The sequence below is a fragment of the Lytechinus variegatus genome, chromosome 16, assembly GCF_018143015.1.
Source record: "Lytechinus variegatus isolate NC3 chromosome 16, Lvar_3.0, whole genome shotgun sequence".
Classification (NCBI taxonomy): Eukaryota; Metazoa; Echinodermata; class Echinoidea; order Temnopleuroida; family Toxopneustidae; genus Lytechinus; species Lytechinus variegatus.
In genome coordinates this window covers 22,666,724-22,694,403 of record NC_054755.1, presented here as the reverse complement: position 1 = coordinate 22,694,403, position 27,680 = coordinate 22,666,724, and the positions used below count along the sequence as shown (strand labels likewise).

At 37.8% G+C, this 27,680-nt stretch overlaps 1 protein-coding gene across 1 annotated transcript; it reads left to right on the top strand.

Moving 5' to 3' along the window:
• The first annotated feature begins 578 nt into the window (after window positions 1-578).
• Window positions 579-25,279, top strand: LOC121430287 (adhesion G protein-coupled receptor E3-like). Its single transcript, XM_041627565.1, has 17 exons — window positions 579-613; window positions 1,346-1,370; window positions 2,553-2,610; window positions 8,836-9,012; window positions 13,464-13,589; window positions 15,517-15,740; window positions 15,929-15,978; window positions 16,781-16,889; window positions 18,320-18,432; window positions 19,094-19,196; window positions 20,259-20,469; window positions 21,489-21,555; window positions 21,799-21,865; window positions 22,985-23,100; window positions 23,249-23,375; window positions 24,097-24,138; window positions 25,119-25,279. Exons 1-17 carry the CDS (start codon window positions 579-581, stop codon window positions 25,188-25,190), a joined length of 1,722 nt encoding a protein of 573 aa, XP_041483499.1. The 3' UTR covers window positions 25,191-25,279.
• The last annotated feature ends 2,401 nt before the right edge of the window (window positions 25,280-27,680 follow it).

Below are 27,680 nucleotides of genomic sequence, written 5' to 3'. Positions count from 1 at the left end.
TAATCAAGTATCACTGACAAATCTTATATCGCATGATCAAGGTAAACTCTCTTTTATTTTCATTGAACATAGCATTGTATCATTATATGAATTGTGTTTTTTTTATCGAAAATAATTACGTTGCAGTAGTTTTGAAAGTCAGCACTGCTGCGATATTAAATCGCGTGCTGCAGGTTAGACTGCTAGAGGCGCTCTGTTAACGATTGATGTCACGAAAATGAATAACAATTACTTATCATATTAATCAATATTTATCTTGGTCAAAACATTTGTAGGTGAATCCTGTCAAAAGTCTTCAGCAGGCCATTTGAGCGTTCGAGGGGGTGAAAAACTCAAAACTGAACATCTTTACCTTCATTAACAAATAAAATAGTGATACATGGAAGTATTGTATGATTAAAAGAGCATCTCAAATCATGCAATATTTTCATAGGCCACTAACTCCGAAAATATGTCAATAATATGTTTAGAATTGGAAGCGTGATATATAATTTTTAAAGTTTATAATGATCATTTCGATATTTCAACATCACGAATAGTAACATACTTTCTTTTCTATGAATGATAAGGCAAAAGTGATGGACAGAAGACTGCCAAGAGCATTTCAACACAGGTAAGAACGCAGTATATACATAATGGCCCGAATTCACAAAGGTGGTTTCGTTTGCATTTGGGGAACAAAATCATGAACTGTATATATATATATATATATATATATATATATATATATATATATATATATATATACGGTGCGTCCCAGAAAAAAACGAAACCAAGATTAAGCGATAATTCATCATAACTTAATCACAAATACAATAGACAAATGGCCTACCTATGTAAAGCTTAGAATCTCCTCTCTCATCTGATATTACTTAGATTATTCCTAATTCACGCATGAGTGAGCAAAACAATTTGCAAATAAAGAATGCAACAAACTCATTTGGCGGGGGGTATCTGAATTTCCAATAGAAAATCACATGTCTAATAACTTCAATATCTGCTCTTTTATTTGATACCTAAATCACAAAAAAGTTATGTTCCCTCGAAACAATGCTTGTTTTTCGAAATTTCGTTAAATAAAAACGTTTTCACCGGTTTCCCACGGAAGCTATCGCATGGTTAACAAAAGATTTAATGCATGGCTGATCGTCAACAAAACAGATTGTCGAGTGAGTTTGAACGCTAGCCCGTAAAACCTCTTCCTTATATGAAATTATTGAAATTCAAGCCTTATTACAAATGAACAGAACTTTGTTATATCTTGACCATTTTCTGTAATTGAGGTATCAAATTAAAGAGCAGATATTGAACTTCTTAAAAATTTGGTTTTCTTTTTGAAACCTAGAAACAGCCCGCCATATGACTTTTTGGTATCCCCTCTTCAAATTATTTTTGCTCACCCATGCGTGAATTAGGAAAAATCTACGTAATATCAGACGAAAGAAGAGATTCTAAGCTTTGCAATGGTAGGTCATTTGTCTATTGCATTTGTGAATAGGTTATGATAAATCATCGATAAATCTCGGTTTCGTTTTTTGTGGGACGCTTGATTATGCATCTTTCAATAATCAGAAGTCACTTCAAAAATGCTTTTCTCCCCACAATGACTACTTGCAGATGATAATCTCATGGTGAAAATATCACCAAAGTGCCCATTTTGACGTAAGAGTGTTATTTTTTGCCTTCCCATCCTCATAGCAATTGGCCCCACTCCTCTCACCACTACACTTGTCCTTCCTCTGCTTTCCCGGTTTTCATTTTTCGGATTAACGAACCTTCGGATTAAAGAACCTTATTTCGTTTTCGGATTAACGAACCTTCGAAACAACGAACCTTATTTCGTTTTCGGATTATCGAACCACCGAAATTACGGACCTTATTTCGTTTTCGGATTAACGAACTTTCTGAACAACGAATCTTATTTCATTTTCGGATCAACGAACCTCCGAAATTACGGACCTTATTTCGTTTTCGGATTACCGAACTTTCTGAACAACGAACCTTAATTTGTTTTCGGATTAACGAACATTCGGAACAACGAACCTTGTTTCGTTTTCGGATTAACGAACCTTCGGAATAAAGCTGCAAATTTTCGGATTAGCGAACACTTTTCCGTTTTCGGATTAACATGATTAACAAACATCGAGGTATAGGCATTTTACGTGTTTCGGAATTACGAACCTTCGGAATTACGAAGTGCAACCGTTTAAACAAGTACCGCTTTTCAAGCCCCTTTTCACTTTGAAAAGATGATTCCCTGCAATATCGACTCCTATTTATAGTGTCCATTACCTCAATTGAATTTTAACTTTCTTTTATGTGGTCCCACTGCCTAGCACCTGGAAATATGTGAACCTTCTTCGACTTGTACCATATTATTACTAATAGAATTCTAATTATACTTCATGTTATTTGCATAATTTAGGAAATGGTGAACAATCCATGTCGAGTTAAAACGTTGGATTTACCGTGGACAAGTGTTTTTTATGTGTGTGTGTGTGTTTGTTTTTATTTGACTGGGATACCAATTCCTATCATATCTTTATTTTCAGGCACCAACTCATCCCAAGACTTCGAAAGTCACTTCCACGGAACCAATATCTTCAACTGGTAAGATTTTATCTTGTGTTGAAGCACTTTTTTTCAGTAGAAGGATGATGGCAGCAGGATGAGATAGTAAGGCAGTGGACCGTGTAAAAGCAGACGTGTTTGCAAACAGAGATGAATTATCCAGTCTGTGAATTTGTTTTCCTTCACCATACTCATGATGTTGCCATGTTGTTTTGACGATCGCGAACCAATAGTAATTCAAAGAATTACCGTTTCAATTAAAGGTCATTTCTTCTTAGATTTACTGTGGCGGCCGTTAAAAGGCTGACCCGAGCCTTCAGAAGGGTCAGAGCCATCGCTAAAGAAAGAAGAGAAGAAAGAAAGAAAGAAAGAAAGAAAGAAGAAAGGATGGAAGAAAGAAAGAAAGAAAGAAAAGAATGTAGGAATGGAAGATAGAGAGAAAGAGGAAATAGAAGGAAGGATATAAATAAGAGAGAGAAGGGGACGGGGTAGACCATGTTTTGATAAGGTGAACCTTTTCGGTGTAACCTTTCGGATTCTGAGATTTTGGAAAAACTGATGGGCTGTTGGACTGACGTCTGTCGGGAAATGACAAACTGTTGGCCCGACAATTTGTTATTTTCCCGACAAACATCAGTCCATCAGCCCTGCATGTCAGTCACGCAGGGCTATTCCAACTGCTCCATGTACCATGTGTACATTGTTCTTGGACGGAATTTTAAGTTTCATTATCTTTGTCAAATTTTTATTAGATTGTGATTTTTTTCGAAATGCGAACGTCGGGAGCTCTATGTACCCACATTGATTAGATTGTCCCGTTTGAAAGTCTCAATATATATATTGTGACAGAATCGGCGGCGAAGAGAGTGGTTCGGTCCGCCGGCAGCTCGCTCTTGTCAGGATGCCTGCCGCCGGCGGGTATTTCGCCACGTCGATTTCCAAATTTTTAGTCGTGGATCCGTTTGGTAGAGACATACTGCCGCAGTCGACACTTGCACACGCCTCGATCCTGTCAGTACCACCACCAGGCAACCTCCAGACGGCTACACACTTTGTTATCAGCTCCAACAGCTCACCCGACCATATGCATCTAGCTTGTGTAGTTAAGCTCTCTCGACCATATGCATCTGATTCCTGTAGTTAAGCTCTTACGACCATATGCATCTGAATCCTGTAGTTAAGCGCTTTCGACCTTATGCATCTGATTCCTGTAGTTAAGCTATCTCGACCATAGGATATGGTCAACTTCCTAAAACCAAACCCATGGACTCTGCTAATTTCCTCCGTCGTCTGCTTACGACCAGCTACTACGTCTGTTCAGTACAGCAACCACGTCTGCTCCGTATTGCAACCACGTCTGTTCAGTACCGCGACCACGTCTGATTCCGTACTGCAACAACGTCTGTTCAGCACTGCAACCACGTCTGTTCAGTGCCACGACCACGTCTGAGACCGTACTGCAACCATGCACGTCTGATTCCGTAATGCAACCACTGACATCTGTTCAGCACTGCAACCACGTCTGTTCAGTACCACGACACGTCTGAGTCCGTACTGCAACCATTGAGATCTGTTCAGCACTGCAACCGTGCACGTCTGATTCCGTACTGCAACCACGTCTGTTCAGTACCGCAACCACGTCTGTTACCGTACTGCAACCAGTAACCTCTGCTCAGTACCGGAAACTACGTCTGGTTCTCCGACCGTATGTATGGATCCTTCTGCAGTCAGGCTCTCACGACCATAACTATTGGCTCTGCGCTACTTGCAGTTTCCACCGTTGTCTGCTCCGGACCTCCGACCGTCTGCTTCCAGACCAGCAACCGCTTCAGACCAACCCGCCTGCTCCGGACCACCAGCCGTCTGCTCCAGACTCCGAACCGTCCGCTTCCAGACCAACCAGACTACCGAAAGAGCAAGCCCTGGTATATAGTCTCTTGCTGGTGGTCAAAGACACAACATACAAGGAAATCTAACCACTGTCGTCGCCTAGGACTAGAAATCCATCCTAGGTTTCCCAGTGGAAAGACACGCGAACGATCATATAAATCATTGCGATCGCATCCACCAACTTTATTTATTGGATAGCGAATCCAAATCGATCTGCATACTTTACGTGCAATGCACCCCGTGGGCGCCGTATTTCAACAGATCATCGGCAAAGCCTCACGAGTACACGAACTTGCTGTACTTATGCCTTAATTAAACAATATCTGTTATAGTTAACCGCTGTTACAATCTTAGAACAACTTTGCCACGGCAAGACCATTATAAATCAACCAAAGATAATTTCCTAACACGAAATAAAACCCATTTCGTGACACAACTCCCTTATTTTTCAAAGCTCGGCCCCCCGAGCGTCATTTAACAACATCAACATGATCAACTGTAGCACGTATCCATGTGTATCAAACTATCCCTTGTGTCTTTCCTCCACGTACAAAAATGCATAAAGGAGTCCTACCAAAAACTAATGTTCAGGTTCAACAAAACACAAAAGCTAAAGTCCAAAGCAAACTCCAAGTTTCTTGGCCGTGTAGATAGGACGTATGTCCTTGTCTTCTTGACAGTCAGCTTTCTCCTGTGAGCTCCGGTCAGTGATGGTTTCAAGCAGTTGTACCTGTTCCTGAATGTTGTCAATTCCAGGCAACGGATATGCATCCTTAATCTATGCCAGAGAATTCAAGCAGTCTTACAAGAGATAAGAGCTGCCGGATCAGAAGAGAAGGTGATCCTGAACAAGCCAACTGACACGTTCCAGATTCCTTCAGATGTCATCTTTGTTCGTACCACAGAACATTACATCACTAAGGAAGGAGAACTGTTAGAAGTAGCGACGGAGGAACTAAAGAAGAAGAAGTCGTCTTGAACAGAATCTCTCGTGTTCTTTGGAGTTATGTTGTTAATACAAGGACACTATAAGGAGGCATGTCGCCATGTACCTTGGACATTATTCTTCATGCCGAATCATTTAAGAGTTTACTTTGGACTTTAGCTGTTGTGTTTTGTTGAACCTCAACATTAGCTGTTTTAGGACTCCTTTATGCATTTTTGTGTGTGGAGAAAAGACACAATGGATAGTTTGATACACATAGATACGTTTTGTTCACGTGCTACAGGGTCTGATGTTGTTAAATGACGCTCGGGGGCCGAGCTTTGAAAAATAAGGGAATTGTGTCACGAAATGGGTTTTATTTCGGGTTAGAAAATTATAGATTATGGTTGATTTATAATGATTTTGTCGTAGCTGGCGATATTACATGCATGTTTCTCCATTAATAATGATGTAGATAAGAACATGAAAGTTATGCATGTTTTGAACCGTTTTTGTGTAATAACAATTTCCTGGAGATGTTTAACTGGTTAATTTGGTTATCACTAGCTTCATCTAAATAAATGCTTTAATTTGATATGTTATTCATGCATATGCGGTTTTGGGGACCAAAGTTATAGCTGTTCTAAAAATGTAACAGAGGTCAACTATAACAGATATTATATAATCAATGCATAAGTACAGTAAGTTCGTGTACTGTGAGGCTTAGCCAATGATCTGTTGAAATACGGCGCCCAGGGGGTGCATTGCACGTTAAGTTTGCAGATTGATTTGGATTCGCTATCCAATAAATGTAGTTGGTGGATGCGATCGAAATGATTTATATGATCGTTCGCATGTCTTTCCACGGGGAAACCTAGGATGGATTTCTAGTCCTAGGCGACGACTGTGGTTAGATTTCCTTGTATGTTGGGTCTTTTGCACGCCAGCAAGAGACTATACCAGGGCTTGCTCATTTGGTAGTCTGGTTGGTCTGGAGACGGACGATTCGGAGTCTGGAGCAGACGGCTGGTGGTCCGGAGCAGACGGGTTGGTCTGAAGCGGATGGTCGGAGGTCCGTAGCAGACAACGGTTGAAACTACAAGTAGAGCAGAGCAATGGGTATGGTCGTAAGAGCCCGACTGCAGAAGGACCCATACATATATGGTCGAAGAACCAGACGTGGTTTCCGGTACTGAACAGATGTCACTGGTTGCAATAGGGTAACACACGTGGATGCCGTACTGAACAGACGTGGTTGCAGTACGGAATCAGACGTGCATGGTTGCAGTGCTGATCAGTCACTGCTTGCAGTACAGACTCAGACGTGGTAGTAGTGCTGAACAGACGTTCTTGCAGAACGGTGTCAGACGTGGTCGCGATACTGAACAGACGTGGTTACAGTACGGAATTCAGACGTGGTTGCAGTACGGAGCAGACGTGGTTGCAGTACGGAGCAGACGTGGTTGCTGTACTGAACAGACGTAGTAACTTGTCGTAAGCAGACGGAGGAAATTACCAGAGTCCATGGGTATGATCGTGGGAGCTTGACTACAGAGAAACCCATACCTATGGCCGAGAGAGCTTAACTACAGGAATCAGATGCATATGGTCGTAAGAGCTTAACTACCCAAGCTAGATGCATATGGTCGGTGAGCTGTTGGAGCTGAAAACAAAACTTGTAGCCGTCTACAGGTTGCCTGGTGGTGGTACTGGCAGGAACGGGGCTTGTGCAAGCTTGTGCAAGTGTCAACTGCGTCGAAAGTCATCTGACAAACCATGGATTACACACCGTATCAAGGATCTTATCAGTAAGCGACAACGGGCCTATGATTCTGGTAATGGTGAGATGTTTCGTAAGGTACGGAACCTTATTCAAAGAGAAATATCAAAGTGCAAAGAATCGTTCTATGTTCGGAGGGTTCAAGAGCTAAGGAAGAGTGAACCTTCCCAATGGCATCGTCAAATCCGAAGCATGGCTGGGGTCAGCAAAGCCTCGCTTAAATTACCAACCTGCTTTGGCCACAATGACTCACAGAAAGCTGCTAGGGTCAATGAGCACTTTGCTGGGGTTCGTAGCCAGCTTCCATCATTAAATCTTGGTTCCTTACCATCCTACCTACCTTCTTCTTCAAGACCACCTACGATCTATGCCCATGAAGTATTCAATATCTTGCGCAATTTGAATGCTTCCAAGGCAATCATGCCGGGGGATATCCCTATTAAACTTATCAAGGAATTCGCGTTGGAGTTAGCGGAGCCACTTTCGAATATATTCAATGTTATTCTTCGAACTGGTAGCTACCCTTCCTGTTGGAAAAGAGCAGTGATTACCCCCATTCCAAAGAAACAACAAGTTTCGCAACTGTCAGACCTGCGGCCTATCTCCATTACTGCAGTATTTTCAAGAGTGTTGGAGACTTTCATCTCAAAATGGATCAGTCGTGACCTCTCTCCTATGATTGACAAGAAGCAATTTGGAAATGTTTCTGGCAGTTCCACCACACATTACTTGATTAGTCTTCTGGACTCTATCGGGAAGAGCTTCGACAAGCCGGGTCACTGTGCATCCTTGTGCGCCATTGATTTCTCCAAGGCGTTTGATCATGTCAATCACAACATCGTGGTGAGAAAGCTGATTGACTATGGTGTAACACCGGCACTTGTTCCAGTTATTTGTGGTTTCCTTGATGGACGTAAACAAGCTGTCAAAGTTGGTTCTTCCATATCATGTGACCTGAGAGTTACATGCGGTGTTCCTCAGGGTACAAAATTGGGGCCAGTGCTATTTCTTACCATGATCAACGACGCCATGACAGATTGCTACAACAGGTGGAAATATGTTGATGATCTCAGTTTGGCCGAAATTCGTCGTGTAAATGAACCATCCATTCTTCAATTTCAGCTTGATCAACTCGTCCGCTGGTGTGAATCAAATGACATGAAACCTAACCCGTCCAAATGTTCAGTTATGAACATATCATTCTCCAAACAGGCACAGTTTACGACTCTCCAGATTGCTGATGCTAAATTAGCCGCAGTTAGTAGCTTGATATTGGGAGTAATTATTCAATCTGACCTCAAATTGGATATGAATGTTGCCACTGTGATATCCAAAGCTAGCAGGCGACTGTTTATCTTATATCGCCTAAAGAGGTGCAGAATCGAAACATCTGACTTGGTAGCTACCTATACTACGTAGTATATATATATATTATATATATATAAAGGGTAGATAGCTCTGGGGAACCTCGATTTAAGCTACGCCTACCATTGTTCTCTTCATCCATTTCTTTACAATATATATATATATATATGTGTGTGTGTGTGTGTTTGCGTGTGTGTATGCATATATGTTAACTGTGAAGTGACATTCATTTGGCGTGGTTAGACTGCTTACGATGTGTTTCAACTTTTAAGTGTTATCACATCGTTGATACTTTATTTTACAGTGCCAACAACATATGAGGAGACAACGTCTAAATCTACCACGTCGCAAACCACAGTCCTCAATACTACTCCACAACAGACATCAACGGAAGGCCTGAAAGTTACTACTAGCACCCAAACAACAGATATTGCTAATGTGACGCAGAAGCCCCTGGAGGAGATTCTCATCGAATGCTTCGGTAAAATACATTGAACAGAAATTTTTGTTGCGTTTCATACGAACGAATCATTCTTCATGGATTCCAAACTCTAATGCTTTTCTGTTTTGTTTGGTGTATTAATATTTCCAAAACTGTCAATAAAACTTTACTTACTATGAACTTATTAAGAGAAAAATAAACTTTAACATCAGAAAAGAACCTTCAAATGTACAAACAAATTATTTGATTTCACCAATTTTCTGGGGGAATTCGATTCATCCATTTCGTGTCCTATACAAAAAAGCAATCATATCTGAATACATCAGTAAAATTTACCCACCAGAACATTACGGGCATTTTATCAAAATCTCAAAAAAAACAGATCACGAATTATCTGAATTTTAAGTTTTAGAACTAATAATAGTGAAAATATTTTTATCCACGCCTTTATGAAATGAAATATGCAATGCATGTGCATGGAGATGAGCTCATGATGTTATGTCCAAACTTTGCCTTCTCTTATACATATGTGTATGTCATTTCTCTCGTAAAAAAAATAAGTCAAACTCGCAGCAATAAATATCACAGCACATTAAATCAGTAATCAATACATTTTATCATTCTTAGAAGACATTATAAAATATATATATATAATTTCATACATTAAGATAGGTTAAGATATGGCATCATCAGCTTGTCATTGCCGTGCACATGGGTGTCGATCACGGGGGGGATGGGGGGGATATATCCCCCCCAATATTTCAAGTGGGGGGGATGGCCTGTATTATCATCCCCCCCAATAATTTAGGGTAGAAAAATTATAATAATGATGATGAAAAAATGAAAAGTTTGATCATGATGATTATAGTATGCCATCAATCAGTTTGTTTCCCTCGCAATTTGTGTATATTGTTATTAAATAAAAACATTCTTTTTCAGGACTATTAAACAGATGGGTGGAGGTTCAAGATGAAAAAGAATGAAATGTTTATGTATCTGATATTCTTTAACACATGACATAAAAGGACCCCAACGAAAATCAAATTTTGTTGATAGGGTGTTCCATCCCACCAGTGGTGAATAAATTAATTCAAAAGGGTGGAAAAATAAACGGGAGTAAAAGGGTGGCAAGATAAAGGAATGACGGTAAGCCCGATGGCGCACGAGAAGCCACACAGGTTGTAATTTGTGCTAGTCTTAATTGGTCCGAATCTGCATTTTATCATCATGCATTAAGAAGAATAAAGATATTGCCAGTCAGGTTAGATTTAAGAGAGAAGTTGTATACACAGAGGCGTCGATCCTAGGTGGGGGCAGGGGGCGATCGCCCCACCAAGGAAAATATTGGGGGGCAAACATATCGTTTTGCCCCCCCCCCCAATAATTCCGCATGTGCAACTAAAAAATAAAATAAGATTGTAATGCTACACTGAAATCAGCAAGCGAGATTGAGATACCAACTCGATTTTTATTTAAAATCGTACTCAAAATGTCTGCTTTTCAGATTGGAATATAAAAATTTTCAGCTCGCGCTTCGCACTCGCATCATATACCAAAACCCCATACTTTTCATGATAGGTGAATATAATGTCCCGTTTTCAATTCTAAACCTCAAAAGAACTTTGATTTTGCAATAATCTTTTGTTGGATATATATCTTCCATTAAAGTGTCCTTTTTTCCAGATCAAAATATTGAAATTTTCAGCTCGCGCTCGCCTCTATTGTTCTTCTAGATACCCATCTTAATCATGATTGGTACCAAAAATGCTTAGAATATCAAGCTTTCAGGTCAGAATATAAAGAAATTTCAGCTCGCTCTCTAGTGAGATACATGTATCGACCCTCCTCATGAGTTACTACAAACAAACCTAAACAGGTACATTTTTCCTGTTTTCATGACATACTAAAAAAATTTAGCTCGCGCTTCGCGCTCGCATTGTTGGTGAAGGTGAGATATGTGTCTCTTTCTCATGAGTTATATATCATATATATATATATATATATATATATATATATATATATATATATATAGGCCTATGTGTGTGGGGGTGAGTTTGTTCGTTTTTTGTGATCGATCGCCTTTGGAACGTTGATTCATAATTTTGCCCCCCCATCTGAAAAATGGATCGACGCCCCTGTGTATACATCATGCTCAATAAACAGATCACTATGTACATGGTCCAGTCAATTTTTGTCATTTTTTTCTCGGTATGAGTTTAGAATAGGCTTACTTGTAACACAAATTGAATTTTCAAAAAAATTATACAAGTATAGTACACTACAACAATGAAGGAATTTCCAAGAACACCATGCATATCAACCACTCCCAAATGTCCTAACTTGTGATTTTAGTGGGGGTAATGTTGAAATATCCCCATCCACAAGAACATTTGTGTCAATCATCCCCCCCAACCAAGAATACCGATCGACACCCATGGCCGTGCATATACATAAAGACATGCAGATAAATGTTTCATCGAAGTAGTGCTAAACATTCAACCATCTTAACTTTGTTTTTCCTTGTCTGATACTGTCTTCACCATTTTAAATCATTTTCTATTGACCACGGATGCAACACATGCCTGCATATGAAGTAAACAAAATTGCTTGTATCTGTCTTTTTTTGTTTCACAGGACCTATAGCAATAGTTTCAGTGATGAATATTGATTAACACTCCATTAGAAGTGTCTTGTAGGAAAACCCAAATAGTTGGTATTAAAGAACATGACAGACATGACCTACTTTTAACGCACTCTAAATCGTAAGAAGTTTGAATTAACTCAGATCGACTTTAATTGGAAACCATTCAAATTTTAGATTTTATCTGAAATCTAAAGATCTAGTTGTGAATCCCGGCACTGAGACTATGGGCACTTTCACACGTGAATCTTGAAACATAATTGTAATGATGGCAGTTCGTCTTTAGAATCATCGGACCTTTCACACGCTCACTCGAAAACTGATTTGAATTCCTATTCCCGAGCGTAGGTGGTATATGTCCTGGTTACTTGTCAATCAAAGCACTTAATCAATACAATGAGTGCATGATAATTGTATAATGTACGGAAGTGCTTGAAAGGACCAAAAAGATGTTTTGGCCGACAAGCAGTTTACACGTAAATTTCGTACCGTAAGCTTAAGTGGAATTTGTGATTGTGATTGGCCTTAGTGATTCTAGTTTGGTTTCACAGTGTTGAATTCGCCATTAGCCTTATTTTTCACTGGAATTATCATTCAAATTCATGGCCCGGGGCAGCGGGGGTGCTGCGTGTGTCATTTTCCAGAGGCAGCACCCCCTGGAAATCTGGTAGGTATGACGAATGACAAAAAGGTAATTAAATGAACGATTTTAGGACCCCCCACCATCCGAATTTTCCTACGCAGTGCTTGAAATTACCTATCCTGTTCATAAATGGAAACGTGCTTAGAATGTCCCATTTTTCCGTCTGAAATCTCAGTTTTGTTGTCGCTCGCGCTGTATAGTTATACACCTATCCTGTTTATGATTACAAAACGTGCTTAGAATGTCCAGTTTTTAGGTCGGAATGTCAAAATTAACATATATCAGGTCTCATTATCAGTGATTATTTGTATTATACACATCTTGTTCAGGATTACAAACACTGCTCAAAATGTTGTATTGTCAGGACAAAATACATGAAATTTTCAAAATTTTGGTTAGCTTTTTAATAATATTTACTATCTATACTATCTATGAAATTTTATAACAATAAAGGTAAGAGGTGACTGTCATAATATATATGTGTGTGTGGGTGGGATGATGCCCTTGGATGTGTGTGTATATAATAGAGAAATGGACAACTTAATTGCCCCCCCCCAAAAAAAAAAAAAAAAAAAAAAAAAAACCTTTGAGGAGAAAATTCAGCCCATGTCTGATGTTCAGTCGGCACCCCCACTGAAACAGGCCTCTGTTCAAATTACGATTTTTACCCTTTTTCTGTAACAACAATTTTTCTGGGAATTGAAATTGGCAGGAGTAGATATATACCTAGAACACCAATAATGCATCAACGCACTTCCCGTCTCTTCAATAATCCTTTTAACTCTTTGACCGTTTTTTTCGACTACAGTCGCCTAAAGTTGCAGATTGGAGTGTGTCATATCAGTAAAGAAACCCGTTATAAAAAAGGAATGGACAAATTCTATAACAAATTTACATTGAGCCAACGAGATTTAAAGATTTCAGGAGCTTTTAGCTTTTATTTAATTTTTTTAAAAAGGGAAGTTTTATGAAACGGACCTCAGCAGGATTCCATCTATATGGAAAGCCAATCTGGACAATAATCGTCTATGAACAGTAAAAGACTCACTGAGACTACTCTTTACACACGTGCAAATCCATGCGTAAGGATTATATCCAACCAGCGTTAAGTCCAGCTTTGCTTACCATTGAGATGGCATCAAAATGGTGCTTGGACACTCTCATATAGGGACAATATTGTTTTAAAAAGCATTTTTCTTTCTTTAGACAACGTAACAGAAGGAGAATCAAGCGCAAAACCTTACCGTCCACTGACATTCTCAACCCGTGGAAATACCGAAGCAGAACGGCTAGCTGTAAGCTTCTACTCGCCATTTCTACAGACAAAACCAGGTAACCATTGATTCTCTCCCCTTCTCTGATCTATCTGGGTTTTGTCAAGCTTTACTCACCTTTCCTCTTTCACTGATCAACTGCCTCTCTTTTGAAGAGGAATATTTTGATGGTCTTTTTTTATAGTTGCCCTGTAGCAACCTTCTGACGAAAACTTGCTTCCGGCAATTACGGGGACCTAACCTTTTTTTGTCAGATAATGTTTGCCACTCCCGACAAAACTTTTCAGGTACGCCAGTGAGCACATCCCTTCCACTTCTCCCTCTCTTCCATTTCCCGCCTCTCGATTCCACCAGAATATCCCATCCAATTCATTTTTTAAGAAAATGAATCCCTGAAAACACACCCTATGGAATATAAAAGAAGCAAATCAACGAAGCTTGACAAGAATTGAGCAAATGATAGAATATGGGAGGGCATGGAGTTTTCATAAGATACACCATAGTTAAAGAGTTTGTATTATCGTTCGAACGGTTCCATGGTCCCTGAGACGAGATCCATGATTTCATCTTTTGATCATCTTTCCCATGCACTGGACGTAGACATGACGAGGTCTATGATCTTGCCATCTGGTCATTTCTCCCACCCAGTGTAGACATATGGATTCATGGACGAGATCTTATCATCTGATCATCTCTCCCACAGAATATAGACATGACTCGAGATCAGAGATCATGGGTGGTATTCTGAGGTCATTTTATCTTTAAAATATATGAAATTGGTATTCTGAGATGAGATTTTATCTCTCAGATAAAATTTTAGATTTTATCTTGCGTATAAATTTTATCTTGCGTATCTACAGATGATATACGCAACAGAACAATGCCTGCTGCGTACACCTACCCATCGCGTATCTGCCCGTTGCAACGCAGATGATGTGCTTGCGCCTATGTTACTTTGAAGAAAAATAAAATAAACTTAAAAGAGGGTAGAGGCTATTTTATCTCTGCGACGTTTATTTCACCAATATTTCTAGGTGAATTAACACCAAGTGGTGACATAAAAATGAAGAAAAATTATATATTTATTGAGAATATAACACCTTATCGTTGTTCCTGTACAATCAGAGAGTATTTCATTAAACTTTTCTTGACTAATATTGTCTTTGAAATGATGCTTGAAAAGATGCGATAAAGACTTCAAAAAAGATGAGAGTATTGTCCTTTTTGTTAAAATGAAATCTCGGTAAAGACGCGTAAGCGTATAGTGCAAGCGTATTTGAAGTCAATTATTGACGCAATCTCACCCCTTTGCCACACCTCCTGGCGGAATGGATTTTAATTGGTTGAGTGATATGAGAGAGCTATAAAAGCGCGTTTCTAATTGGATATTGATTAAAAAATAGGTGTGTCTTACAGAGATAAAATGAAGATAAAATGGTTCTCAGAATACCAATTCGGAGAGATTTTAAGGGTATTTTATCTCACTGATTTTAACGGAGATAAAATATTTTATTTTATCTGAGATAAAATGGATCTCAGAATACCACCCCTTGTCATCTCATCATCTCTCCCACAGATATGACGAGATCCGAGATCTTGTCATCTGACCATTTTTGTTCTAAGGGATGTAGACATAGCAAGATGATTATCTGAACATCTGGTGGGTGTTTCATAAAGCTGCTCGTAAGTTAAGAGCGACTTTAAGAACGACTGGTGAACCTTTCTTACGCGCTAAACCATCGCCAATGAATATTTTTGTGCAAATATCATTTACCACAAGAAAGGGTCACCAGTCGTTCTTAAAGTCGCTCTTAACTTACGAGCAGCTTTATGAAACACCCACCTGGATTGCACTTTTAAGCTTCGACAGGGCAGTTCACTTCAGTTGGTAATGGTCGAGTGCCATATGCTTCTTCAATAATTTATGATCATATGAACAAAAATTACATCAATGTTGATGTTAATAATTTTGAATCATATTTCAGTCAAGGTAGCAGTGGAAGCTTTCCAGGAGCCTAAACCAGGCTGTGAAACAAGCCCGTCATCGAGAAACTATCCGTCAACAAGCCCATCTGCTACCGAAAGTGAAGTCTCTGGCACATCCATGTCGCTGAACTCTGTGGTTAACGTGACTGTTTACTGCTACAACGGCGCTCCCTTACACCTCCGCAAAGGGGAATACGTGGATGTCGTCTTTCCCGTCAAAATTGTAAGTGAAAGATTAGTCCAGGTAGTCAATGTAACGGTAATCAGGAGCGGATCCAGGATTTTCCAAGGGGGGTCATTTTTTATAGAAAAACAATGTTTTTCAGATATTTATCCCCTGCTCTTCGCCTAATCTCATATTTCTCAGTTTTGTCCTTACCCTAATATTTCGTCACCCTTTCTCTCTTGCAGGATTTTGATAATGAAGTTCCAGTCTGCACTTCGATGAAACGAAATGATTCGTAAGTGAATAATTTTGGACTTGACTCCCCTCTTCCCTTCCCATTTTGTTTGTTCCCAAATTTTGTCAAATTAAAAAATATATAATATTTCTTTTAATGATCATCTATCTTGACTTTTCTTAATTGATTTGACCTCCACAACAATTGTGTCGAAGATTTGTCATCGATTATTATTTTGGCAGCCAAGCAAAAAGCACAAAGTGTTGAATTCAATTACTTAGGCAGCTTTAGCTTTGCAACCCAAGTTCTCTGAAGCGCATATTTGACATAAATATTTTATTCAAATACGCGCGGCAGGAAGAAGATGTTCTACGCAAATGCATCACAATACTTTTGAAAAATAACCTTGTCACAAAAGTTGAGTCGCAAGTCAAAGGGCAGACTGAGGTTGATTATCGTGAAGTTCATTTGATCGAATTTTGTAAGGGTATCTTGCATTTATACTATCTATCAACAGTAGAATCCTTGAGAGTATAAAATGATACACGCCATCATGATCGCGGACATTAGTCAGAATTATACGCACAAGATACAACTGGAAAAATTCTATCACGTCTAACGTTCGAACATTTATCCACATCTCAAAACCATTACTTGTGAATACCATTCACTATAATTTGCATAATTTTCACCAGACATTATTGTGAGACTATTATTTGTTAAATTCTTAATTGTAAAGTACATGTAACATACTGTCAGCATTACTCATAGTAGGCAATGGTGAAATGTGAATGCCAATCATGAATAGAATCTGTATCACCATATTATATTTTTAAAAATGATTGTGGTTTTCACTTTGCAGTGGTTGGGAGTGGGTTACCGAGGACTGCAAGGCTGTGTATTCGAACTACACCCACGTGACCTGTCGCTGTAATCACCTGACCGCCATTGCACTTCAACGCGGCCCTAAGGTCATCATCAATATTGATCGACTACTCAATAATTACTGATCAGGGTTTTTCTGTATCATAAACAGAATATTAGGAATCGCTTGATTATATATAGGATGTATTTATGTAGAACTTACCTATCATTCCTTCCTTTTGTTTCATAAAGATGCTCGTACGTTAGGCCCTATAGGCATGAGTGGATACCTTTCTTGTTCTAAACTGACTTAGCATATCAATCAGTCGTGCGTAAGGTCGAGAATATCTTTACGAACTGCATGTTATAAAAACCAACCTTTCGAGATTCAAGACCTATACACGTATCATCGAGGGGAACCCATCATTGTTTATTATGTGAAAAAGGAACAAATATGACATACCAAATCTGGGGGGTGTTTCACAAAGATTTAAGTATGACTTAGGTCGCACTTAAATGTCGAAGCGTACACGATATGCAACGCGCGATCCTATTGATCAATACGCAGTAGTGCGCGTCCTCTTGGCATGATCTGACCAATGCTGTCATGCCTTTTATACTGCGCGCAACTAGACATTTAAGTGCGGCTCTAAGTCATACTTAAATCTTTGTGAAACACCCCCCTGGTGATAGGTTCAAATATATCGGAAAAGGGAAAAGACAGTCATGAAATATGGGATCCCTAACGGTAAATAAATCTCAAATTGGTAATTAAATTATGATACGTTGGAAGGACAACTTTCTAATAGACAGATTACTTATCAATTATCAGGGATTTGTAGCTTTATATTAAAACTTTTCTAATCTGATGGGAAAGTAATCAAAGAGCATATTGCTGTATGTTCTCACTAAAGAAAGTAGAATTCGAAGCAAATGACTTGAAAATCTTACATTTTGGGGCATCACCAATACGGCAATACAAAGTCTCAATAATTATGTATGGGGATACATTTTATTGCGTCTTAAATGTTGTTAAAGCCATGTCTATATACCCCAACAAGACGCAGTAATAAAGAATTGATTAGGTTTACTCCAGAATCATTTTCAATAAATGAATTAAAAGGAGAAAACACAAGTGTAGCATGATGGATATCTTCATGTAGATAGGATGTAAGTCACAATTTCAATTTGTCTATGCTTTAGTTAGAACAGCAAGTAGCTGATGCGCACATTATCAAATTGGAGAGTCGTGATGTCATCACTATATCTATTTCATATGTTGCTATTTGAAAGATGAAATAATATCAGACGTGGCGATAGACTCCTCGTGGAATATATTACTTATTTATTATACAACCACCCTGTCCCTTTAACATGAATTATAACATCATTTTAATATATGATCTTGTAACAATATTAAACATAGGTAAAAAGGAAAAGCTTATGGACACAAAAGTTATTTGTTAGACGTGTGTTTCCAGTGAATAAGATGATAAAAGAAATACGAATAATACAAATCACAATTTTTTTCTTAAAGGGCTTCAAAGTGGACTGGATAAACGCTTTACTTCTTTCAGTTCTTGAAAAGGCTTTGGGGTGCATCTCAATCATAGCTATATTTGTCATGCTTGTCATATATGCAACATTGGGGTAAGTTTTGTGCTTGTATGTTTAGTGGATTCAATTGCATTTTTTTTTATTGGTTGGCTACAATTTTACAAGCCACGATAATGGTCCTTCTCCTTCCATGGAACTTGAAGGTGGCTTCTGTATTAGTGCTCTGTTTATTTCATTTGAATCTACACAATTAAATTGTTTGGACAACAAAATCGGCTTAGAAGATGTAAATCACATGTTTGCATGTACCAAACTGAACGGGCTTCGACGTCGAAAGCGAACTTTGTAAGGAGGGTTAACTCTACATTGTTGTCTGCGAACATCAAGAGCAGATGCAAAATATTTCAAACAGGGAGACGATATCGAAGTATGAAAGTTCTAAAACACATGCATAGGGCCTATGAGAACGGCCCAGGGCCAAATTAAGTGATTTATGTATGTCCAAACAGAATCTGTTTCAGGGGTATTTTATCAATTTATTAGGGTGACTTCCGCATGAAATTATTGGATGTAAAATACACAAAAGATTAGCTAAGGTATGATCGACAGTTTCCAATGTTCAACTCAATTTCACCAAAGAGGTGGACTTGCGCTTCCCTCATAATCATATACTCAGTTTTAAATATCCGTTGATGATGTGTGTGATGTTTTTCGTTCAGACTGCAATACTTCTCTTCTTAACTGATTTTCCCAGTGTAAAAGGGTCTCAACTCACAAAGATTCAATTGAATATGGCCGTCAGCTCATTTGCTGGACATGTCACTTTCTTGCTTGGAATGAAAGCGACTGGTAATCTGGTAAGAGTTCCGCTTGTTTCATAATGCAGATTGGTGTAGTGAGATGAAAGACCTAGAAATCCCCGATATTCCACTTACGTTCATTCATATTTTCTGAAGTAATGGGAGTATATGAGCAAAGTTAAAAACCACAAGGAAAATGCGTTTAACCCCAGTCTAAACTACATGGAATGATGGCATCATATATATATACTTCTCTATTGGTGGACGTTTATCAAACTGATTGCAATGTACCAACTATTCATTAAACTTCAACATAGTTTCATTAGTTATGTGTATTTTCAAATTCTTTCCATTTTATGAATCAATTATTTTTTTACTACTTCTTGCAGCAGGATAAGAATAATATAAAATGGTGAATCAGTCGACATACTATTATTATCCACCTTCAAGTTGCCAAGTTATAAATACCACCTCAAAGAAACAGACTCCATATAGATTTTCTATTGAAAGTGATGTATAGTTTTATCGATTCGGCCCCTACTATATATAATCACACAATTGCACATTGTCGTTTCTAGTGGAAAATGTCCCCCCCCCCCATGTTTCAGGCCATGCTGAAGTCCTTTTCACATATCCTTTGGAAAGCTATGACAATGTTTTGACTTCGCTTGGAATTCCAAATTAAGAGTCTCTGTGCGCGCAAAGCAACCGGCGAATAGGGATGTGATAAAAGAAACATCCTACTTTCTATTCCCAAATCCAAAATAGACATGAAAAGATTATGGCTTTTAACTATGTTTAGTAAAGATCAGTCTCTGAAATCAATCAATCTACGAAATGGAAAGATAAAAATAAAAATAATAATTAAACAAGAAAGGAATTAAGAAAAGGGGAAGGTAGAACGCGCAAACCAAGAGAAAGTTTTTTAGAATAAATACAAGTAAGTAATAATAAATGAATAACATAAATGAGGAAGAAGTAATAAAGCAAGAAAGACAAGTATTTTAAAAAATGAAAAGAAAGAGGTTAAGTAGACAGAAAGTTAAATGGAAAGGAAGAAAGCAAATAGGAAGCATTAAAGGGGGAAATATACCATTCTTTTTCTGATCACCCCTTCAGTTCGTTTGTGCGATCATAGCTGCCTGTCTTCAGTATCTTTACACTGTCTACGCCCTGTGGTTGGTGGTCCAGACCGCTGTACTCTTCAATACATGTTACCTACACGGTAAGCCCCGAGATTCGAAAGTCGCCCAACCAGTCCAGATGAAAGTACCAGAGAAGAGCATTACGGAACCTATCCGAATGGTTAGAGCCTTTCTGATTGTGTGGGGTGAGTTGTTAGATAGATTATATATATATATATATATATATATATATATATATATATATATATATATATATATATATATATATATATATATATATATATACATATATATATACATATATAAATATATATATATATATAATCAAACTAAATGAAGAATAGTCAAGAATGCTAAAATATTTCACTTTAACTAGTTTCGTCTTTAATTCTTCAGAATGTGAAATATTGATTAACAACAATTTCATACTAAAATTATATATACATATATATATATGTATGTATGTATCCTTACCTGACAAAATGATAATAATAATTACGATAATAGAAAATAGCACATGTATCAATGAAATAATGTATTCCGAGACGCATTGTTTGTTATCATTACTTTTACCCCGGCTCGAGCTCGAGCTGCATTCAAGCGCTCAGCGCATTCAAGGAATTAATCCTGCCGGATACCCATTCACTTCACCTGGGTTGAAGGCAGCACAATGTGGATAAACTTCTGGCTGAAGGAAATCTCACGAACTCACTTAAAACCACGAATGTAAAGGATTGTGAATTATTATTCGTCATTCTACAGTCGAGCATAGTATACTTAATTATCAGAATAACGACATTACGAGCGAGGATCGATTAAGATGATATCATGATGTCGATAGGGCCTATTTACCGGAAAGAACAGTCTTCTGCAGTGTGTTCACAGTGTGGAACAAAATGTGAAAGACCATCGCACTCTTAAAGTTGAGCATGACACGGAGTGGATCACATGTTCACATAGTCTATACTATCCCTACACATGTGAACATCCACATCATGGAGTTAGCCACAGTGTGAAATTCCTTTCATTGTAGCAATGTGAATAACAAATTTCACACTGTTAAATTCAAATTTTTAACTGTGTGAATAACATCTTCAAATAGTCCAGTATGTGAAAACATACATGTGTTCATTCCAACAGGGGTTGGCATGAGTGATTTTGTTAGCATGCCTAATTTCATGATTGATCTTCTCTGTTAATACAGGAGGACCCTTGGTGTTAGTAGGTCTCCTCTACAAGAAGATGCCACATGGATTTGGAACCCCAGAAAGGTAGGACAGCGAGACTTCTAACAGTCGCGTCAGACCAAAATACTGTAAAGATTAGAGTTGCTGCTGGACGGTTTGGCGTTCAACGATTAATGATAGAGCAACGTCGATCTGGCGATGCACAATGCCTGACGATCAAGTGGACAAAATGAATTCTGCCATGTTTTTATTTTAACGAACAATAAATGGATTTTTATTTTCATTTTATTTTCAATAAATAATTGTTGTTTTTGTTCATCTCTACAGTTGCTGGCTAACCGAGAAGGAGAATGTCTATCCTATCTTCATTGCAATCGTTACACTGGCCCTCGTGGTAAGTTCATTTACTCTATTACCTATATCCCTAGTCCATCCAGGCAAAAAGTTGATTTAAATTTGAATGAGCAATCAGAAAATTATGACGTTAAAATTTAGCTTATTTTCTTCACAGTTATGTCGATTCCTGGTCAGAATGAAACAGGCAATGATTTTATAGATTTTTAGAGAACCCGTATTATTAGGTTCCATCAATGTTTTCGTATTGGTATACAAAAGATTTTCACATTTATGCCACCCGGACCATAATTATGATCTGAAACTTCTGGGTCCCGGCCGTCATACAAAGAGTTGCGACTGATCCGATCAACAGCATCTATGGAAAGCCAGCAATGTCATCATTTAAATTGCATGTTTGTTCCTAATGTTATAAAGTATATTCAATTCATACATTTTGATGGGGATCGGATCAATCGTAACTCTTTGACAGACGGGGCCCAGATCTTACTATTGTGATATGCCACACGCAATGAAAGTCGAATCACTTAAAGTGATTGGTTAACATTGGTTCGACTTTTTAAAAAATCTGAGCTAGAAGGTCACAATCGTCACCTTTGTTTGTGATATGTTACGAAAATAAAGCCCAGAAAAAATTGCGTTCGAAAATAATTATTTAGTGCTTCAAAAATTTAAATATAAAGTGACCGGAAACACCATCTTAATTTCATCCCATACACTTATGTGTACTATTTAGGTGTCTATATATTTACAAAATCGGGGTTTGCCTTGTAGTTTTAGCTTTTCATTCTCAATAATGGTTGCTTTCAGGGTTTATTAGTTCTAATACATGCACTTGTTTACATGTTTCATCTTGGTTTGAGAATTTTTTTAAATCGGCTGCTCACAAAGTTAAACAATACCTTTAAACACTCGCCTGTTTATGACCATACCCCTTAGTTGTATGAAGAAAAAAAAAAGAATCACTAACTTGAACGTATAGTCACAACATGAACCTTTTATTATGGTAGGCGAACCTGCGCATTCGTGCCACCCTTCTTCGACTAGTCGTCAGTCGAAGTTGATTTTCAATCTGATGCGTTGCATATAGTCAGCAGATGCCTGGGTTGGTGCTTCACTGTTCACGAAAAGAGTTTTTTCTTTTTTTCAATCTAATCAGATCAACTTCGTGCTCGCCATGTTGACCGTGGTTTATCTCGTCAAGATTGATGATAAGCCTACCGAGCACATCGATGGCTACGCAGAATGGACTGAGAAACTAAGGAACAGAGTCAGGTAATATTCGAAAGTTTTTGGTTTTTGGTCAATCAAACTGTACGAAACAAAAACAAAAAATTATAAATTGCTCTTGTGATCATGTTATCCAATAATTGTGGCCAAATTCTGTAAGTATCATTTCTCTTCGTATCTCCAACACTCTTAGCCTATGCCTGTCATCATCACTCGTCCTCTCATTCGTTCTCGTGATGGCCTGGTCATCGCATGCCTTGCTCGTCTTCAAGTCCATCATGGCTTTCGATTACCTCTTCATCTTGTTCAACATGATCCAGGTAAGATCATTATCTTAGTGGCCGTTTCATCAAGTTACTCGTAAGCTATGTAGGATCTTACGGACTTTGTGTCCGTTTTTACAAAGTACAGACCTATTTTCATTCATTTGTAGATTTACTGTATTTCTCTACTGGATAGAATTATTATAAAAATAATAATAATTGGCATTTATATAGCGCTTTATAAATCTACGACTGTTCAAAGCGCTTCACAATTATTATTACCCGGTCACTGGATTCATAGCATTCGAAGCAGCCTGTTAGGCGCAAACTTCCTAAACCAACCACAATGACGGTTGTTTCCTACTGGTACCCAATTAGCACCTGGGTGAGAGTGGCAAGGCGTGGATTGTCGCCTTGCCAAAGGGCGATAGGCCATGGTGGGATTCGTACACACGACCCTCTGATTACAAGGCGAGAGTCAGAACCGCTACACCACGGCATGCCGCGGCAGTGTCCCACATAGTGTGCCGCAAATGTGTTTACAGTGTGGATCGCAATGTGAAATCACCTTCACATTTCAAGTGTTAATCACCGAGCAACATGTAAACACGCTGTCGAGATGACCACGTGTAAAAATATCGTCGCATTGCTGAATTTGAACGTATGCAGTGTAAATTATATTTTCCACTATGTGAACACAATGTGATCACACTGTTTCCTTTCCAGCAGGGATTGCCTAAGTAATCCATTTAACTCTTCTTTTTTCTTCTTTTTTCAGGGGTTTTTGGTTTTCGTCTCCTACTGCCCGATGAATCCACAGGTTAGAAAAATTACACTTTTTTCAATTAAGTACCGAAAAAAAGGATGCTAATTTTCTCGGAACAAGAAAGGGGTCAATCTAAACATCTGCCGAGTAGTACTTTTGTGTGAAAGCTAGCGCTCTAGCTTATTAACATTCACTAGGCTTTAGTTGTTACTGAAGGGCGATATCGGTTTAGTCATGTATGAGAGGAAAAGTAGGTGCAAATGGAATAGTATACTTGCCGATTAGATAAGATTTAAAGGAAGGTTAAGAAACGGCAACATCTCTTTTTTCTACCAATGAAAATTTGTATTCATTCTTATATCGTATATTGAAAGTTTTTTTTTTTTACTTCATCGACTTCGGGTATATGAAAAATGGAGAACTCTCCAGAAGTAGGCCATGGCAATTAAATTTATTTGAATTTGACACGGGAACCATGATGGTGGTCATCAATTTCATAAGTCCTATAATTATCACAACCCTTCCGAGTTATAACAGATTCGAACCAGAAAGGATGTTTGCATTAAAACAAAGTTCTCTTTAAAAATTATTCTTGGGTTGATTTGGTTTTATTTACTGTATTAAAATCACTGCAAAATACACTGTACAAAACATTAAAAATGAATATTAAAACACTTCAAAAGATTCAAAGCCATTGATGTAATTACTCTGGGGGACGTTTCATGAAAGAACTTGTCGGACGTTTTATCCGACAAGTCCCATTTTATCCGACAGTTACCATAGTAACGGTACCTCCCAGCCAATCAACATCAGAGAAAGATGTCAGATCTGACAACTTGTCGGATGAAAATGTTGATGAAACACTCCCCTTGTCTTCCTGAAGGTTCAATATTCTATTTTTCCCTCACATCGTTTAATTAGTTCATTAGACGATTGTCTGGGTATTCCAGAGTTTTTTTTAGGAAGTTTCATTTTGTATATTATGCGTAAAACCTATGACTTTCAATTTATGTTTCGTTATCTGAATACCCAAGGTTCGTGCTGCTATTTTCCGAACTGGCAATACCCCGGATGAAGACGAAAAGAAGGAGAAGGAACCAAACTAAATGCAATCATGGCAATTGCAAATTATAATCCACTTTGAATGAGACATGCCCCTGCTTAATCATATAGCATGTGTAAGTAGTGGAATAGAAAGGAATGCAGGTGACAGAGATAGAGATTTGATTTCACCAGAGGACGGATAATCTGGGATCCAGGATAGTCTGTCCTCTATTTGAAAAATTCAAAATACGGTTTGATCACGCACAGAGGAGGAATCGTTTACTTTACTAAAAATAGATATTGATTGATTGATTTATTTGCTTATCGATATATTTATTCGATATAAATATCGTAGGGAACATGGAGTGAGGGAGCAAAAGAAATGTTTGCATAAACTAGTAGTACAGAGTTTAACTCTTATGATTTTTTGCTGTTTTGCAAATCAGTAACAGAATTTTGATAATGGAGCATTCTGCCTTTACGGCTTGTAAATATGGGACCAGCTCTCTCATATTTGAAAAAAAAATAATTGATTGATTGATTGACTAATTGATTGATTGTAATCTTGTTTTCATTTGTATCATTCAATAATATGAATGTACTTATTTAATCCAAGCTCTTAACCTATATTAAGCGCTGCTTTGGTAGACTTAACGTTGTTATAGAATAATATTAATCATATGTTTGATAGGTTGGTTTTGTTTAATGTGATATATGATTTTAATAAGGGATAATTTTACTTCTTTTGATTAAAAAAAGAGTTTATCCAAGCTCACCCTATTGGAAAAAAACACATTGCCACACAGTGTGATCACATGCTGTGTGTTCACATGGTGGACTATGTGAAAATATCATTCATATTATTAAAATTCTCAAAGTCAACAGTGTGAAGATATTACCACACTGTGAAGACCTCGACAGTGTGAATGTTCGCAGCGTGCTCACATGGTCGACTGTGCGAATATGCGATTCACATCGGATTAAATACTCAACTTTAACAGTGTGAAGGTGTTTTCACATGTGTTCCACACTGTCAACACTGTGGAACGCTGTGGTTTTTCTCCAGTAGATAAAAAAATCAATTATTTGCTTTTGTACGTTTCGTGTCACACCATTTCAATTTGCATTTGCTTTGACCATGTTGACACTCTTTGTAAATACTGAGAAAAAAATTGTAATCAATACTTACTATGTTCTCACAAGGGTGTGATTATTGGAGCAGTGTGTACATGTGAATGGAATAGTTGATCAGGCATTCATGATATAATAAATGGCTTTGTTATACTGATCTATTGCATTCAAAACATCTTGCACCTGCTGGGTGACAATCATTTAAAAAATCACAAGTAAATTATATGTATATATATATATATATATTATATATACACACTTGGTAAATGCTATCCTTGTAATTAAGAGTGCTCGATGTCTGTGATGAGGCAGATCATGAAATAAAATAAAGTTACACAGATAACGTGTGGTTCATCAGTAATTTATTGATTTGCTACTCGGAGTTTCACGCAGATGCGATCTTCAGGCAACAATAAAGGCTAGTGGCAATACCATTTGAACATATATATATATATATATATAGGAACATCCAGACTTTAGGATGTTTGTAGATATTTTTTCACACGTTGAATATTGATTTTTTCCCGAAAAAGCAAATCATGTATTATGTAAATCATTCTGTAATTATTTACTTTTGTTCCTTGCTATTTACTTGTATCGCAATGATTTACTGTCGATGTTGTTTAATATCGGAATTGAAAAGAAATTCATTCATTCAATATTATTCAAGAAAACACACGTATAAAAAGGATGGAGTATTTACTTCTAGGAATGCGTGTTACTTGGGTGAATCATATATACTCTTATTCTAATTTGTTTTATGTATTTGTGAAAAAATATATACATTAAGCATACATTCATTAGATACTAATAATGATGATGGTAATTATTATTTATAATGATAGTTATGACAATAATGATAACAAAAATAATAATGATAGTAAATATAATTTAGATGTTGGTTGAAGGTTTGCATGGTGGCATGTACAATCGCTGATGTGGTTTACGGTACACCACGTGGAGTGTTATAGAAACAGTGGATAGAAGAAGAAAAGAAATGGACAGGCGAGAAATAAGCCAGTTCGTAGTTCCTTTCTGCGCATGATCAAACGATTATGCGCATGATCAGATGAAGGTCTTTTGTACTAAAGTGAAATGGTTTTTAAAATCTAATGAGATAAGCACCAACTTTGATGTCTTGATTATTCATATATTCTTTTGATTTGTGTTTTTCATTTACATCCACCAAAAAACAATGCGTCCACGAACGACTAGTATTTCACAGTTTGCCAAGTATACATTGTGCAACATGCTATGATATGCATTCAAAGTAGGAATGCAACAATTTCAAAGAACAGTTCTGATTGGTTCATAATCAGTCTACTTATAGCAAAATACGCATGCAACGAGGATCTTGATTGGTCATGTCATCTAGCGATTAATCGCTAACCTTTGTGTTACGGCACCCAGGTCTATTCAAT